Genomic DNA, 17,438 nt, shown 5'->3' on the forward strand with positions numbered 1-17,438 from the left:
TTTTGTCCTGGTATCCACCGTGCTGTCCAACCCTCTGAAGAAGTCTGGGTGGCTGCAGCACCGGAGGCAGCAGGGGATGCTGAAAACACTCCTATCGTGTGACATGAGAGAAGTTCTTGAGGACCTATTTAGAAGATTAGGGATCTAATTTCATCTTTTGTACGAGAATCCCATCTCTGCGATGCCAGGTGATGACAAAACTGTGACTGCAGAAGGGAAACCAAGGGAGCTCATCCATGAGAGGCACTGCTGTGCACTGCAGTGTGCATCAGCCTGGGATTCCCAGAGCAGGGCTCAGGAATGAGCTCTGGAGGAACAGGGATGTGCAATGTAGGGGGAAGAAAAGCTCCATTTGAGCCAAGGCCGAAGGAAATGGCTCAGAATCAAACATGTCAAGGACTGGAAGTTATCCATCCCCAAATTCTTCAAACCCCCTGCAGGATGCGTGTAGGGAAGAGAGGCCTCGAGGCTGTTTTTGCAATATAGAGCTTTATCACTGAAATCTAGACGCAGAAATGCATTATTCCACAGGATAACCACAGGTTGTATTGAGGAGAAGCAGTTACACACAGCCACGGGGGGGGGGGGGGGGGGTCCCCCTCACAATTAACCCAAATTGCTGTGAAGTGTGAAGTGCCCACATGGTAAGAACGATGAAAACGGACTGAAGTGCAGGAGTTGTTCACAGGGAATAATGGCAGCAACGTGCTGTCAGCAATGCCCACCCATCCCATGTGAACATTGGGCAGCCAATCGGACCGATGTTTTATCGCTTTATTGTCGAAATGAGACATTTTTAGCAACAAACTGGAGGCAAAGGGCCATAGCCTTCCCGTTCTCTGGATCTGCCGCGCGTTGCACCTACTCCACCATGGCCCCTTCCCAGCACTAGGGCGGAATCCATCATGGCGGCCGGAGGGGGGTGGGGGGGCGCCAAGCGCGTGGCCAACTTCGCCCCCCCCCCCCATCCCCACGGCCTCTCTGGCCAATCGCCGGACAGGCAGACAAGCAGCGGCCAATCACCCGGCTCCTCCTGCCCTCCGTCCCGCCCACTTGGGGAGGACGCGCGCACACCTCGCTGCACCCCAGCGACGGCCGTTGTTTGGGCGCTCGGTAGGGCAGGCCAAGCCCCGCCCACCACACCTTTCACACCATTGGAGCGCCGGGATGGGGCCCGCCCCCGACGGCCGCCTAGCCAATGAAAGAGCGCCAAGGCGTGTCCGTCGGAGTGCGAGGAGTCTATAAAGGGTCCGCGCGGCTGGCGGGAAGGGGCAAGATGGCGGAGTAGCCGCGTCCGGCGTGGCTTGCGCTCTCCTTGCCGCGTCCCTTGGCAGGAGGCGGGTGGATCCCAGCGCCGCAGCGGGCCGCGGTGCAAGGCGGAGCGGGGAGCAGGAGGAGGAGAAGGAGGAGGGCAGCGCTCCCGCCGCCGCAGCCGCCGCCATGCCCAACATCAAGATCTTCAGCGGGAGCTCGCACCAGGACCTGTCGCAGAAGATCGCCGACCGCCTGGGCCTGGAGCTGGGCAAGGTGGTGACCAAGAAGTTCAGCAACCAGGAGACATGGTGAGGCGGGGGCGGGGCCGCACTACAATTCCCGGCGGGCAGCGCGGCGGCGACGGCCGGGGTTCCGCGGGGCCGCCGCGCGGGGGCTGCTGGGAGTTGTAGTGCGCGGCGGGTGGCGGCCTGGCACGGCGGGATTGGGGGCGGCCGCGCCCCGCGGGCCTCACACATGGGCCGGCGGCTCCGGGCCCGGCGCGGGGCTCCCGTGAGCGCCCTGAGGCGGTGGGCCCGGCGCCGCGGCCGCCCCCTCCCCGCCCTCTGGCGGCTCTGTGCGGGGCTGCCCCTACGGGGGCTGGGGCGGGGCTAGAGGTGCGGTGCAGGTGAGCGGGGCGCGGCACACACGTGGCCCGGGGCTTCCCCGGGAGCCGCAGCCTCACTGTGTGTGTGGAGTTAGGAGAAAGGAGAGGCTGAAACGTATGCCGAGGTAGGGGATACCTGGAGGAAATCAGCTCTATGTGCCGTAGCAGTGTGATAGGAGGAATCCTGAATGGCCAGGGACGGTCTCATACAGACGTGAGTTGTTTCCATCTCGTGATGTTGGAACTGCTGCCCTGAGGCTGTGCACATAGGTGTGGTAGGGCTGTGTGTGATGGACAGCAGTGTCATTGCTCTGTCCTCACGTCCCCATCCCTCCTAGCAGGTCCTTGTATGAGCACTGATGTGGGTTTTAAACATCCAGTCGATTTCTTATTTACCTCTGTCAACTCAAGGCCCGTGCTGAAAGAAAAAGCAGAACAGTTCAGTTGTGCTCATACACAGTAAATGGGCTCTAGTGTTAAACTCTGGTATTAAAGTACAGCGGGAGATGGCACTGTGTGTGCTGTTAGTTCTGGTGTTTGCTCACTGAGTAGGTCTCCACCAGAGCAATAAGCATGGCAAGATGTCTAGAGTTAGCAGTTTGCTGGTGGAGGTGGAGCAGCAAGGCCTGGTGTTCAATAAAAACAAGTTGAAGGGGGAGGATAAGATGAGAAATGAATAAAATTGAAGGTCTGCCTTCAGGTGCTCTAAACACAACACCATTAGGGCTGTGAGGTTATCACTTGCCTGCCTGCTCCCAGAGTTTGCTGCAGGATGTGAGCATTGCCAGCACTGGGAGAAACTGGGGGAGGATTTATCCTCCTTAGAGTGACTCTGGGTTCCTTCCACATCTGTGGCAGGCTTCTCTAAATTTTACTGTTGCAGCGCTTAGGGCTTCATCTTGTACAGCATTTCTACAGGAGCCTCAAAGCTGAGGAAGCCTGAGATGGCTGCGTGCCTTGCAGCCCTGCTTTGGGCGCAGGTGTCCTGATACACGCGCTGGAGCTGGCGGCGTGCTGCTGGCAAACAGGACCTTTGGCTTGTGTTCAGTGCCTTCATCAGCAGGGATTAGTGTGCATTACATCCAGGAGGAAATTAACCCCAAAAGCCTTTCCAGAGTGAAAAGCTGGAGGGCTTCTCTGTTCAAAGCAGTGAAAAGCTGTTAGGGCTCTAATAGAATAATCTGCTGCAGCATGGCTTCTGTTGGGAGCTTGGCTTGGCTTTCCCTGCTGACTGGCCATCATCCCTGCTTCCTTTACACACTGCTGCTTTGTACTTCTGTGATTTGGGGGGACAGGAGCTGTTTGAGGGGGTTTACATGCTCAGCTTGCATTGAGATTAAAAGCAGAGGCTGAGCGCTTTCAGCCTTATTGAACCATTAAATGTGAGCAGCGAACACTGTGAAATAGCTACTGAGCAAACAAGCAACAGCGTTGGTGCCAAACACCCGTGATTACATGGTGCTGTCACCCACAGACCCTCAGGATTGCAGCCCCTTGGTCGCTCTGCAGGCATAGATAATGACTGCAGCTTTAATTCCTGTTTGGATCCATCTCTTCTTTCCCCATCTGTTCCCAGTGTGGAAATAGGAGAGAGCGTACGTGGGGAGGACGTCTACATTGTGCAGAGTGGTTGTGGGGAAATCAATGACAATCTGATGGAGCTCCTTATCATGATAAATGCATGCAAGATTGCCTCAGCCAGCAGAGTCACAGCTGTCATCCCTTGCTTCCCTTATGCTCGGCAGGACAAAAAGGACAAGGTAAGGGATTGAAGAAGGGGTTCTGCTGGGGAAAGATGTGTGCATGCAAGGAGAGGCCGGCAGGCCTGCCTGCCTGCCAGGGCTTAGCTGAAATTGAATATGTGGAGGAAGAGATAAAACTTAATTGAACTTAAACCCGAGGGCATCGAACTGCAGATTCATCTTCACAAAGATGTAGTTCTGCTCGAAAGTACACCAACCTGTAATCAGCAGCTGATGAAAAGATGCAATGTTAATGAGTGCTGCTTTTAGTAACTGCTTGTGAATCATTGCCTAGGGGTGGAAGGCTCACGTCTTGATGAAGGAGTTAAACTTGTCTTAAATACTGTTTTTTTTTCCTGTCTTAGAGCCGAGCCCCGATCTCTGCCAAGCTGGTTGCAAACATGCTGTCTGTGGCAGGAGCAGATCACATAATCACAATGGACCTGCACGCATCTCAGATTCAGGTAGGAACTGAAATTAGGAAGCACTTGGCTGCTTCCATCTGAGCCTGTTTACTGCCTTGCAGGCTTTCCTGTCATCTGCTTTTTTTAGCTACAGCAGCAGTCAGCACTTAAGAGCGTAGGGCTGGTGGGGAGTTGTAGGGTCAGTTAGAAGGGGGTGGGGAGGTGGGCAACAGGTTCCTCTGTGAATAAAGTTGTAGCTGCTCTCAGCCAGAGCATGCATAACGAGCCCTGTGTAAATGAGTGTTGGTTAGTAAATGATCCGTGCAGCTCGGTCGCCATACGGGGGCACTCTGTGTTCTTAATTGGTCCCGTGAGGAATTTCAGATGGAGAATGGTTTTATTTAATGTTCTTAACTATTGAGCAGAGCTTTCCAATACAGGACAGTCAGGGAGGAGTGAGTGGTGCTGCCTGACACAGAGGGTAACAGTACTGCTGCCCTGAGCTCCCACACCCTCCAGGTGTGCTGGCACAGCTGCTTACGAGCATTCAGCTGACCAGGACAGTTATATGAAAGCTTGCTGCTGATGAGATGGGCAGCTCTGCTTGTATCCATTCCACCCTTCCTCTGCAGTTGGCTTTGATCCCTTCCCAAGCTGCTGGTGAATGGAAAACAATGGCTTTGCTGGAAGTGAGCCATCTCAACAGAGCAATTGGAATTTTGACCAGGGCTTGCTTTGAACCAGCAGGGTTTAGCAGGGAGAGGAGGGACAGCAAGGTGTCAAGTTGTTAGTCTTTTGCCTCTTTCCACCTTGAACAAGCTGTGAGACCAAGAACAGTTTACACCTGGGACAGTTGTAGCACATCTGTTGTATTGGTGCAAGCATTTTGAATCCAGAGAGGTCAGCTCTCTGCTGCCTGGTGAAGTAGGTGGGCTTGCTGTCATTTTAATGATTGAAAATGCAGCCACTCATATGTCAGTGTAAATTCTGGTGGTGTTTGCCCAGAAATGCTTCATCTCAGAACATGAAAGTCTCAGCTGCACTCTCATACAAAAGATCTCAGCCCAGCAATGATGTTCCTTTTGCATCTTGGAGCAGCAATGTCTGCCGTGGGGATCACCTTTCAGCAGCAGTGATGAGTTTGAGTTGAATAATTGGTGCTGTGTGGATCGTTGTCCAGCACGTCTGGCTTCAGCCTGGATGTGTGGGGTTGCTGAACCCAGAATTGATGGTAGGAAGGATCTGCTCCCCTGCACCTTGAGCAGAAGGCCTGTTGTGCTGGGCATTGCTCCCTGCTCCAGTCCATTGCTCCCTGTCCAGCAGTAACTTCAGCTTTTAGTGACCTTTGAGGTTTACCTGAGCAGTCTGCTGGGTCAGCGTCCAGTTGTGCAACCAGGTGCATTGCTATGTTTTGAGGTTGGTTTTCTATACCACTTGAGATAGAACTAATTCCACATTGTAAAGTGTCAGCTGTTAAGTGTTACTTACACTGCTGAACTGGTTCCAGTCTTACCACTGTTCTGTATATATGCCATTCCACTGAGAGGAGTAGATAGGGAAGCAGAAAATGCTGTGGCTGTGTGCCTGATAACATAGAAATCTTCCAATCTCTGGTCTTGGAATGTGACCTTCAGCTGCATCTGTTCCTGTCATCTTTCTTGCAGGGTTTTTTTGACATCCCTGTTGATAACTTGTATGCTGAACCTGCTGTACTGAAATGGATCAAAGAGAATATTCCCGAGTGGAAGAACTGCACCATTGTTTCACCAGATGCTGGTGGAGCCAAGAGGTAAGCTGTCAGAGCGAGCAGAGATGCTGCTTCCTCTACCTGAATTCCTGAGTGTGCCTGTAGCTAGCTGTGACCCTGCTCTGAAGACGTTCCCCCTCTGCCAGCTGCCTGCAGCTGGGGAAGAGCAGTCAGTTACTCTCCCTGCGGAATACCTAAAAGGTTTCTTGAGCTGCATGGAGAAGGAAATAGATTCTAGAATCACAGCTGTGTGGATAGGAGTTCTCCAATTACTACATCCCAGACTAAAACTGTTCTTTCTAGGAAGGGAATTATGCATGTTAAAGGAGAGGATCATGTAGCTTGTGCTCGTATGCCAAGGCAAGGTATTCGTGCTGGATAATAATGCATTTTCAGCTAGACTGTTCTCTCTCAGGTATTTAGTCTGCTGAGGCATTTTCTTGCTTTATTGCTCTTAATTTTAACTGCTTGCTGTGGTTTCAGCCTGCTGCTGCTCGTCCTCTTCCCTGAGAGCACAGATGATAGACGATCCTTAAGAGCAGCAGCATATGTCACAGCGCGTTTCTGCTAAGATGGTCTGACAAAATCCCATCTTGCTGCAGATGAACAGCAGTTTGTGGGCAGTTTGGAATGGTGTCAGATTAGGGAGAAACAAGGCTGATTTTTGCTGCTTCTGTATAATGGTTACACATGAGCAGCAAAGTAAAGCAGGTGAACTCTTGAATCCAGGAGACCGTCGCACCAAAATGCTGATGTGTGCTGAGCTGAGCCACACACTCTGGAATGATTGCAGCTATCTGTTACAAAGAGCCAAGCTGTGTGCCTTTCTGGAGCAGCGCTGTGGCCCAGGTGTGTCAGCCAGGGCCTTCTGTGTGTTCAGCTCCTTGTTGTGTAATGCAGGTCACCAAATGCCCAGTCACCCAGCTATCGTTTGATTTCTCACCAGTGAAGCTTTTACATCACTGTTCATCAGCAGCAATAGATAAAGCTTGAGTCCCTCCAGGGAAGATTTCCTGTGGTCACATTTAACAACGGGGAGCAGTGAGCAGATGTGGTGACAGCTTCCTTTACTGCAATCTTAGCATCTTTTCAGTTCGAGATCTGACTGAAGCTGCCCTGGAGTTAAGTGTGGTTTGGAAACTGTTCTCTCTTCAGAGTGACCTCCATTGCAGATCGGTTGAATGTAGACTTCGCCCTCATTCACAAGGAGCGCAAGAAAGCCAACGAGGTGGATCGCATGGTGCTGGTGGGTGATGTGAAGGACAGGGTGGCCATTCTGGTGGATGACATGGCAGACACGTGTGGCACCATCTGTCACGCTGCAGACAAGTGAGTAGGGCTGGCTGATGCTTTCCTCAATCAGAAAACCAACTATTACTAGGGATGACTAATGAATTCATTGATTTGTATGTGAAGTTTCACAAGGTAGAATCCTAGAATGGCCTGGGTTGCAAAGGAGCACAGTGCTGCTCCAGTTCCAACCCCCTGCTGTGTGCAGGTCACCAACCAGCAGCCCAGGCTGCCCAGAGCCACATCCAGCCTGGCCTTGAATGCCTGCAGGGATGGGGCATCCACAGCCTCCTTGGGCAACCTGTGCCAGTGCCTCACCACCCTGTGTGAAAAACTTCCTCCTCATATCCAACCTAAACCTCCCCTGTCTCACTTTAAAACCATTCCCCTTGTCCCATCACCATCCACCCTCACAAACAGCCGTTCCCCCTCCTGTTCGTATGCTCCCTTCAAGTACTGGAAGGCCACAGTGAGGTGTCCCCAGAGCCTTCTCTTTTCCAAGCTAAACAAGCTCAGTTCCCTCAAGCTTTTCTCATAGGGGAGCTGCTCCATCCCCCACAGAGAATAAATGAGAAGTGTAGCTGAACTTCTGACTATATGAGTAGCCAGATGGGCTCCTCTCTTATTTGAAAGCACGTATCCAGGGATGGCTGGTGGGTATTGCTCTTGATGGTGAGTGTAGTGATGTTCGATTTCTCGCACTTGAGTTTAATATAGGCAGGTTGCCAACACTGATTCTGATATAATTAAATGCTGTCTCAACCATCAACTTAATATCACACATCTGAATTTCTATTAGTACTAAGCTTTCCAGGCTTTGATATCAGCTGTCTGCACTAGAAGAGCCACTAGTTGGTAACACCTGCCCCCTTGTGTTGGCAGAAGTCAGAAGGTGGATTTGTGTGATACGACCCAAATATCCCAGGGCTGATAGATGCTGTTGCAGTGTGTAACTTGCTTGTGGTGGATTTTATGGTACTTGTTTGACTGTTTGCCTCCCCACATTGCAGTGGCTTAACCTCTTCCCTGCACCCATTTTAATGCTGGTTAGTAATTCTTCATTCCTCTTTTTCCCCCCTCCCCTGCTCACAGGCTCGTGTCAGCTGGAGCCACCAAAGTTTATGCCATCTTAACTCATGGGATCTTTTCTGGGCCGGCAATCTCTCGGATCAATAACGCCTGTTTTGAGGCAGTGGTAGTCACAAACACGATACCCCAGGAGGACAAGATGAAGCAGTGCCCTAAAATCCAGGTGAGCATCTCCTCCTTTTTCTCCTTGGAGACACCCCACTTGTCTGCCTCCCTTTTGGTGGGGAAAACACCACCACTGTGTAGGATTTACAGCAGTACCACCAGACTGCAGCTTCCCAGCACTGACCAGTGTTGTGTTCTAATTAGCAGACACCTATGAAAGGAACCTGCTTATCCAGGTAGACTTAGAAGTCATTTTTTTTCAGTGCTTGCCTTACCTAGAGCAGATTACTGATCATGTGGGGGGCACAGTGTATGCAAGCAGTTGTCACTCCTGCAGAGGGTACTGCATGCAAAGGACACGTACTCAAGCAGAAAGCAGTAGGTAGGAATTTCTCAAGCTGATAATGATGCTGATGTCACTTGTGAAATCATCACCCACCACAGTATGGGGTTGCAAGCCTTGTTTTCCCACAAAAGAAAGGTCAGAAGAAGCTGTTTGGAGGGACTTCTGGTCTCTGTGGGAAAAGCTTCGCTCTTGCTGCCTCTCCTGATGCCTTTGGGAGATCAGAGAAGCTACTGAGTTCATAACAACAAGTCGGGGGGGGGAAAGAAAAAGCAAGATTTGAAAGGCTGTGACAACTTCAAACATTGCCTTGTATTCCCAGGCCTGTAACCAACCCTTTATGTGAATTCCTTTATCCAGATGTCCTTTTTATGAGAAGGTGTTTCGTGCAGGGGGGGAAAGAGGTATGGGAAAACAGTGTGTATGATTACAGCTGAAAGTGACATAAGAGGGAGCTCAGCCTCACTCCGTGCACACGCTGTGCTGGTTTGGCTGAGGGCAGGTGGCAGCTCCACAGCACAGTGCTCAGGAAAGAGAAAGAAAACCCCTTTGCTGTCCCCATGAAAACAGGCAGCTTGTGAAGATACTGCTGTAGTGCACACAGTCAGGGGCATCCTAAGCACTGAATTCCCAGCACAGATCTATAGGACAAAAGCATGTGAGATGAGGGCAGTAGTTCTGCAGGCTGTCACATGTCACTCCTTTACAGTAACCTCTGCTGTTCAGTGTTTGGAAATAAAGAACTGTAGCAGTTCTAAGTCCCATCTTCTGTCTGCTGCTGCAGCTCTTAGGTTTTTTTTTTTTCCCACCCTTCCTTCTTAGGCAAATTATCCAGGAAAAAGAAAATGTTAAATATGAATTTCACTTAATTCATGCACCACATCTATAGTGCTTCTTAGAGACTGCACTGTACTGAAGTGTTAGATGCTGGGGTTCAGAGCTGGAGTTTGAAGCTTCATTTTTTTTTCTCTGCTGTTAACTGGTTTACCCCACCAGGTGGAGCCAGCACTTGTGTGACTTGGCACTGAACTGGAGCAGTGTAGCTTCATCTCTGATAAACCCTTGCAGTGGCAATGGTAAAGCCTCGTGACTGAAGGGAAGTAATCTTGGTCTTGCTGTAAACTCCCTGAACTTCTCTGCAACTACAGACTGGGTCAGATAGCCCCAGGCTACGTGGAATGGGGTAAAAGTCTAAGGAGTCTCAGCAGAGAAAGGCAACAGATTGTCATGCTGGGAAAGGTCACCACTGAAGGGTTTCTTGTCGTGCTTTATGTGCGCTGTCTTCAGAGGGACAGAGAAGTAAAAGCCTGCTTAGAAATTAGTGTACAACTCTAATTTGTCTTCATCTGATCCGGCACAAATTTGGGGCACTGAGTTCACTCTCGAATGATTTTTTTTTCTTGCCTTAGCAGCCATTCTCACAGGTTTGATGTCTCTTTCCCCTCCAGGTGATTGACATCTCAATGATCCTTGCAGAAGCCATCAGGAGGACTCATAATGGGGAATCTGTCTCCTACCTATTCAGCCATGTCCCTTTATAACAACTGATGCCAGCTTCTGCTTGTATGGCTTTTTTTCTTTTTTTTTTTTTTTTTTAAACCAAAAGTTGTTCAGCTTGTTGTAAAGTCCAGTAGAAGACTCTGCTTGTTCCAGTGCAGTTCTCCACAGCTCCTCCTGCTTTAAGTCAGGCTTACTGGCTCTGACCCCAGCATGGGGAGGCTGGGGCAAAAAGCTCATCTCTGTAACACTCCAGCTCTGCCAGCAACCCTGTGCACTGGGGGCTCATCAGTAGGATTGGCTCAGTGCTGCAGATCTGTGGAGAGCAGGACTGACACATGGTGCATTGCCACAATTGTTTTGGGGGGTGTGGGGAAGAGGGTTTGTCTGTGGGCAGGGTGAGATGACCTGGTGTGCACACCCTGAATTGTTAGGGAAGTAGATCTCCCTGGGACGTGTGGGTCTGGATGTACAATGAGGGCCCAAAAGGCTGCTGTTGTATTGCTCTGCAGCTGCCAGCTCTTCAAGAGGGCTGAGGAAGACTTGTCTTGGCCAAACTTTGACCATAGCTGAAGCCCTGGGGACACCTGGGAAGTGTTTCACACCTGGGGCTGGTTCAGCTACACCTTCCTCTTGCGAAAGGAGGTCGGTGTAGCTTGCAGACTTGAATTCCCCTTCAGTACTGAAGAAATGTCCTTTAATGTGTTGCACAACAGAATGCTGAGAGTGTGGCGTGCAGAACTGCCTTGCTGTTGGGTTAACTTAGTGGTGAAGGTGCTCCTTGGGCAAGTATTCTTCTCCCTCTTATGCAGAGGGCACCTGCTGGTTGTGGGCTGTGGGTTTTAGGGTAGATTAAAACCAGTTCTTCCATTTCACAAGTTCCCATTAGCCTTGCTACTGACTGGAGGACTGTGTTGTGTACTGTACTGCACCTGGACATGCTGTGCACGTGTACCTTGGTCTGTTTTCACCAGTGCTCTGGTAGCTGAGCCTCTCCACCCTGCAGAAGCTTGGCCTCTGGCAGTGGGTTGAAGGGGCTCGTGTTACACAGCACTGGGAAAACTGCACATCCGAAACCAATCTGATGGGCAGCGAGGTGCCCGAAAGAGAAATACCAAAACTAGAGTTAGCTGAGGCTCTTGGGTGTAAAATAAGTATCATCCAAAACTTGAACGCGTAGTAACTGTACCAGACAATCTTACAATGTCTCTCCTGGACTCTTACGGTGTTACAGGTCAAGCTGTTTTATGCTCTGGTTTTTATAAGCACTCCTCCTCGATTTGTTTGTGAGATGGGGAAGGGAAAAGGGAAAAGAAGGAGCTTGAGATGACTTGCTGGGGTAACTAGCATGGCATCGGGAGGATTACTGGGCTGTAAGGGGAGCTAACCGAAAAGAGGTGGTCGAGATCTGGGAAGTACGACTTCAGTTGTGCCTTTTAATGAGAACTTCTCCCCTCTCCCTTCCTAGATTTCCTGTCCTGTGGCGATGTTAACACTTCTATTACAGTGTAGGGTTGTTGGTTGTTTGGTTTTTTTTTGGTTTTTTTTTTTGTATAAGAATTGGTGTTTGTCTGGAAAGTGTATCCCTTGCTTTGCTTTGCATCCTGCACTGAGCTGTGCCGAGAGCCCAATTCCTGCCTCCTGCTTTGGAGCCCTGCTGCTGCACTGCCAACGCCTCGGGAGCTGAGAGCCAGGACGTCAGAGCAGCAGTGTGAGGATTTTCAGCAGCATTTGTGTTTAAATATGTGACCTGATGAAGGAATTAAACTTTTATTTAAAAAAAAAAAAACCAACAAAACAAACCACAACACGTAGCCTCTGCTTATCAGTGCATTTGAAAAGCCTGAAAAAATGGTGTGTGTCCGTGTGCTGTGGGTACCTGGGTTGGAAGGGACCTTGGCAGCTCACCTGGCTTTAGCAGCAGGGCTGATGGCAAGGTTCTGCTTTGCTGTGCTCACTCTTAGGGCTGAGCTGCTGGGAGCGGTGGCTCCTGTCTGCATCTGATGTTGTGGGCTCAAGCTGGGGCAGTGCAGTGTCTCTTGTTCTGTGCAATTACGTATCTGAGCAGATCTGTTCGCATCAGTGTTCAGCTGTGGTTAAAGCCTGAATAGGTGAGCAAGCATGAGTGAAGAATAGTGAAGCATTGTGCATCAAGCTAATGATTTGAGACAGCAGGATTGTTCTGAGAAGCACCTGTTTACCTGAACCATGATCATCTCTTATTGCATATTGTAGACCCAGAAAGTGTAAGTGAAATGGCAGGGAAGGAGATGGCAGTTCTGGAGAAAGGTCTTTGACCTCAGAGCAGTCGTCTTGCTCGTGCTGGAGCACCACAGCAGGAGCTGTGGCCTCAGGCAGACTTTGCTGAAGACCACTACTGTAAAATAGTTCAGTACTGGTCAGTACAGAATACCTGAATTGTGGATTTTTTTCCCCCCCCAAAGAGGGCAGTGTGGGGATGGTGGTGGAACAGGCTCAGTTCCTTGGGAACATGAGCTTCACAGCACAAGGTTCTCTCAAAAGGGATCTTTCAAAGGGCTCCTAATGGTGCTGGTGTGCATGTCCTGCTTCCTTAGTTGATTCAGTTAAAAGTTGGAGGAAGGGGGAGCAATGCAGACTTAGAGATCTGCGTGGCAGTGCTGTAGCTGCACAAAGGATGGGTGATGAGTAGGACGTGAGGGCTATTGCAGGGAAATAGAGCAGTTTTGCACTGCAAGCCTTCAGATGAGGAGGATTGCACACCAGGATAAAAAGTTTCGTCCTTAAATTAAAAAACTACTCCATTTTCAAATGCTAAACCTATTTGAAAAGACTGGCTGCCTAGGAGCGACCATTGCGATACCAAAGTATCAGGTCTCATTTTGCCCTTCCTGCATGCACTTAGGGCAGGAAAAGCGTTCTCCCTTTCTGCCTTGGTCACAAGCGCTGCTCAGGCAGCTGTACTCGTGCTGCCCTACAGCTTGGGGTGTGCTGCAGGGCTCTGAGCAGGGTCTGCACCAGCAGCATCAGCTGCCCTGCAAAGTGCCGGTAGCAACGGCGGCACAAAGGAATGCATCACTCATAAACGTGCCTTAGCCCAGCTCGGTTATCTGGAGGTAATGCTCAGGCTGGGAATGGCCGTGCTGCTGGGTTGCCCACTTGTGCCTCGCGGGCAGCAGGACTCAGAGCGAGACAAGGCACGTCCCAATTTGCTCTCACCAGCATCTTCTTCCTGCTGCCGTGTAAGAGCCGTATCTCTGAGGTGGGCTGTTGCAGCAGCATGGAGGATGTGCCTCCATGGGGAAGTCCAAGGGCTAACAAAGCCCTTCTGCTCAAAGCTGCTGCCTGGGCTCAGAGTGAGGAGAAGTGAAATCGGTGGGCGGAAGGAGCCGTGCCCTGCTGTAACACAGCAGCCCTGCTGCATGCATTGCCTCTGCGGGCCGCTCCGTTCTCCCTCGCTAGAAAAGCGTGCGGATGCCCTGCAGGAGGCTGAGCTCCGCGCTTACAGCCGGGCTCCTTCCTGCAGCAGGGCGCGGGGCGTTCCAGGCAGTCGTGGCCCGTAGCCGCGTGCTGCGGGAGGTTTGAAGCTCAGCTAAGATGGCTGGCAGCTGCTCTATTTCGGGTCGGGGCTGCTTTCGCTTTCCTCCTTTCTGCTGGCTGTCTCGGTTCCGTCGTTGTGAATTACTGAAAGCAGAAATAGCCACGAGCACGAGGCCGGGCCGGCTGTGAGGGGCGGGCACGGTGAATTTGCCGTGGGAAAAAGCTCGGGTTGGGAGCTGAGCTGTGCGGGATGGGTCCGAAACGGCCGAACGGCTGTGCGGGAGCGGCGGAACCCCGCTTTGTGCCCAAAGGGCGCGGGGCTGCAGAGCGCCGCTCAGAGCGCAGCCCTGCGGGCACTGCGAGCGGAGGGGGCTTCGCTGTGCCCCCCGCCCCCTTCCCGACCCAGCCCTGCTGCGGGGCCGCTGCCGCATCGGAGCCCCCGGGGGTCCCTCCTTCCCACGGAGCCGTGTGTACGGGTGTGCGGCACAGCGCTCTGTGCACACACGCACCCGCGCCGCGGGGCATCACGGGAGTTGGAGTTCTCCCAGAGCTCTCGAAGCGGAGGCGGCAAGCGGCGCGCGGACTCCGTTTCCCAGCGTGCACCGCGGGCAGCGGAGCAGCCAATGGGCCCGCGGGATGGGCGGCGGCCGGGGTATAAAAGCGCCGCCCCACGCGGCGTGCTTCAGTCTCACCTGGGGAGCGCGGAGTGGAGCGTTGCGGTTACGGAGGAGGAGCGGAACACGAGCGGTCCGTGCGGGCGGGTCTCTGCTCGGCGTTGGAGCTCGGGGCGCTGCGGTCGCGCGGGGGTCCCCGGTGGGTGCGGGGTGGCTGAGGGCCCCGCCCTGCGCTATTGTCCGTGGTGGGAAGCGGGCGTGGGGCGGCGCCCCGGGGCGGGCGGCCTTTGTCTGCGCGGTGCTGCGTGCCCACCCGGCGCGGAGCTCCGCTGATACGAACCGGGGGGGTCGGGTCTCATAGGCAAAATGTGCGACAAACCGGACCTGTCGGAGGTGGAGAAATTCGATAAGAAGAAGCTGAAAAAGACCAACACGGAGGAGAAGAACACGCTGCCCTCCAAGGAGAGTGAGTGCGGAGGGGATGGAGCCGGGGCCGTGGGGGGGGGGGGCTGCCCGGTCACGGCTGGAGATGCGGGTATCCCGGGCGCTGATCTCACTGCTGAGGAATCCGTGGGGAGAGGCGGTCGGAGCAGCTGAGAAAAACGCAGAAAAACGCGCCCGGGGGCGGGAGGGGGGGTTGGGGCGCTCCCTGTGCTGTACCCACCATTGGGACAAAGTGTGCTGCGACCCCGCTGCTGTGGGTCACGTCCCGTGCGCGGGGTGCTGCCCTCGGGGTGGGGTATCCCGGTGAGAAGCTGCGGGAGGATGCTCTGTGCTCCCTGATTGCTGTTGGGTTCAGACAATAAAACCCATTGCCGGGCTGTGAGCGATCGCTCCGCAGCCGATGGGTGTTCCTACGGAGGAGCAGCCGTGGGGGTTAATGGACCTCTCTTCTTCTCTTACAGCCATCGAGCAGGAGAAGGAATGTGTGAAGTCTTCCTAGAGCGATGGTCTGGCAGGAAGAGCCACCACTTGATTGGTTTTTGTTTTTTGTTTTTTTCTTTTCTATGAATTAAATCATCTGTTTTTTGTGGGTTTTTTTTTTTTAAACTTCCATCATGTACACGTCTAGAAAACAGCCGTATCGTCTGACCCACTGCCCCGCCTCGCTGGCAGCTTTGGTGAGTGGGGGACACAAAGTGTGGCCCCCCGATCCATCAGCCCAACCCAACCCCATGGGTGCTGCCCAGCTGATGCCTGCTGACCGTGCTGACCTCGCTCTGGTGTGTGGGGAGGTGAGCAGAGGCTGCGGAGGCTCCTGGGGACAGAGCTCTGCACTGGGGGAGTGGGATCCTTTCTGGCCACCCTGTGGCCTCGATGTCATCCTTTTCACTGATGGTGTTCTGTAGCCTCACTCACAATTTGTCTTCCTTGGGGGAAAAAATGAGAAGTTTATTATAAAATAAAACAAAAGTATAACAACCTCCCTCCTGGCTTGTGGCTTCTTCCCTGGGGAAGGTTCAGGTGTAGCCCTGGGGGTGGGAAGGGCAGGGTTGGAGGTTGGCATTGCTCAGAGAGATCCCTAGAGGGGCAGCCCAGCTCAGGGTGGGGACTGAACCTGCTGCTCTGAGCAGTTTGTGTCCTCTGCCCAAAGCACTGCTGCAGGGCTGGGCTGGAGGTTCCTCCGCTGGCCCAGGTCCCACAGGTGCTGGGTCCGTCCCCTTACTGCCTGGCACAGCCCTTCCCTCACCTGCCTCAGCCCCGGCCTTTGGCTGAAGGAGGTTTTTGCAGCCCTCAGAGATGGGCTTGGTACCCTCTCAGCCGTTCTTAGCCCGGCACACTGAGGTTCTGTGTGCATCCCCAGGGCTCTGCTGAGGTTTCCCAAGACTTCCTCACCCGCTCCAGGGTCACCTGCCAGACTGTTGTGCCCGCAGAGATGGGAGCAGACAGACCAACAGCTTTGATGGCAGAAACACGGGGACTGTCTCCACCAACGTGATGGGCAGGGAGTCAGCAGCTGCCTCACCCGATTCTTGTTATCTTCGGCTCTGAGGGCAAAGACCCCCAAATGTCCCCATTGCAGGAGGAAGGTTGGCCAGCAAGGGGAGGATCATTACAGAAAAGTGCTCTCTACCAACTCTGTCTCTCCCTCCCTGCCCTGGACCTTCTCTTTTTCACACCCAGGGTGTGTGGGCAGTTGGGATGCCTGCCAGGTTGATGTCCCCAAACTGTGATGGCTTTGGCAGCATGGGTGCAGGTGATGCTGCACCGTGTGGTGACCATCCCCGAGGGGCTGAGTGCCATAGTACCTTGTGTCCTGGGAGTATCCATGCCTCCCCACTGGGGCCCCGTCCAGCTGCTCTGGGGCTGTTTCCTCCCATGGGTTTATCGGCTGTGAAAGAGGGAGGAGGCGGCTGAGTCACCTTTGGGAGTTATTTGGGTTCTGCAGGACAAATACCTGGTGAGCAGCAGCACGGGGCCAATTCGGCTCAGGGCTCGTGGCTGGGATGGGCACCTCCCCCCCTCCCTTGGGACTGACTCAGCCGGGAGGGGATTTGGCCCCATGGGTTTGCACGGAGATAATCTCGGGCATTTCGAGCACAATAAGGCGAAGAAGCCACACTCTGGGCTTCACAGCCACACAAATCTGCAGCTCCTCCTTGTGCAGGGCAGAGCTGTCACTTAGCAGTGCAGCACGGGGCTGCGTCCCCTTGCTGTGCAAGCACAGCTGCAGGGAGGGAGAGAGAGCAAACATGAGCTGCAAGGGAAAACCTGCATGCACAGGAGATGTTTGAAAGCAGCCATGCATGCGTGCACGGTGTGTGCACAGTGCAGGTGTGAGCTCGGTAAGAAGGGAAAGCAGAGGAGATGCAGCAGTAGGTGAAAGCAATGGGCAAGCCAGCAGCACTGAGCGCAGTGCTCAGCACGCACCAACACTTCCCCAAGAAGCTGAGAAGTTATTACTGCTCTCAAAATAATGCCCGGGAGGTCAGCTTTATGAACAGCAGCTTGCTCATCCCCAGTGAGTAAGGGCTTAGCCCATAATAATATGAAGCTGGTGCGCTCCCAGCTGCCTGCCCTCTTGGCCACAGCCCTGGCAGCAGAGCCTTTCAGAGGTGCTTGGAGGTTCACATTCAGTGTGGGGAGCTTTGTGCTGCCCCCCAGATTGTTCTGAGCATGGGGAAGGGATGGGAGCCGCCCTGCTGCGTGCCTTTTCTCCGCACCACACGTGCAGCAGTGACCAACAGCTCCAGACAGTAGCCAAAATTGCTCATCGGGGCCCCCCACCA

General features: G+C 53.1%; 2 protein-coding genes across 3 annotated transcripts; both read left to right on the forward strand.

Annotated features, from left to right (window-relative positions):
- The first annotated feature begins 1,299 nt into the window (after window positions 1-1,299).
- Window positions 1,300-11,883, forward strand: PRPS1 (phosphoribosyl pyrophosphate synthetase 1). The gene is made up of 7 exons (XM_042876592.1): window positions 1,300-1,562; window positions 3,435-3,618; window positions 3,966-4,064; window positions 5,669-5,793; window positions 6,907-7,080; window positions 8,134-8,293; window positions 10,027-11,883. Exons 1-7 carry the CDS (start codon window positions 1,441-1,443, stop codon window positions 10,117-10,119), a joined length of 957 nt encoding a protein of 318 aa, XP_042732526.1. The 5' UTR covers window positions 1,300-1,440; the 3' UTR covers window positions 10,120-11,883.
- A 2,348-nt stretch (window positions 11,884-14,231) lies between these two features.
- Window positions 14,232-15,630, forward strand: TMSB15B (thymosin beta 15B). 2 transcript variants are annotated; one of them, XM_042876646.1, is made up of 3 exons: window positions 14,232-14,341; window positions 14,570-14,674; window positions 15,114-15,630. In XM_042876646.1, the coding sequence occupies exons 2-3, from the start codon at window positions 14,575-14,577 to the stop codon at window positions 15,149-15,151; spliced, it is 138 nt and encodes a 45-aa protein (XP_042732580.1). In that variant the 5' UTR covers window positions 14,232-14,341; window positions 14,570-14,574; the 3' UTR covers window positions 15,152-15,630. The 2 variants fall into 2 exon arrangements, with proteins under 2 accessions (XP_042732580.1, XP_042732579.1); XM_042876645.1 differs by having other exon boundaries at window positions 14,318-14,407.
- The last annotated feature ends 1,808 nt before the right edge of the window (window positions 15,631-17,438 follow it).

This window comes from Lagopus leucura, unplaced genomic scaffold, assembly GCF_019238085.1.
Source record: "Lagopus leucura isolate 7727_CA_CO unplaced genomic scaffold, USGS_WTPT01 Super-Scaffold_100016, whole genome shotgun sequence".
Classification (NCBI taxonomy): Eukaryota; Metazoa; Chordata; class Aves; order Galliformes; family Phasianidae; genus Lagopus; species Lagopus leucura.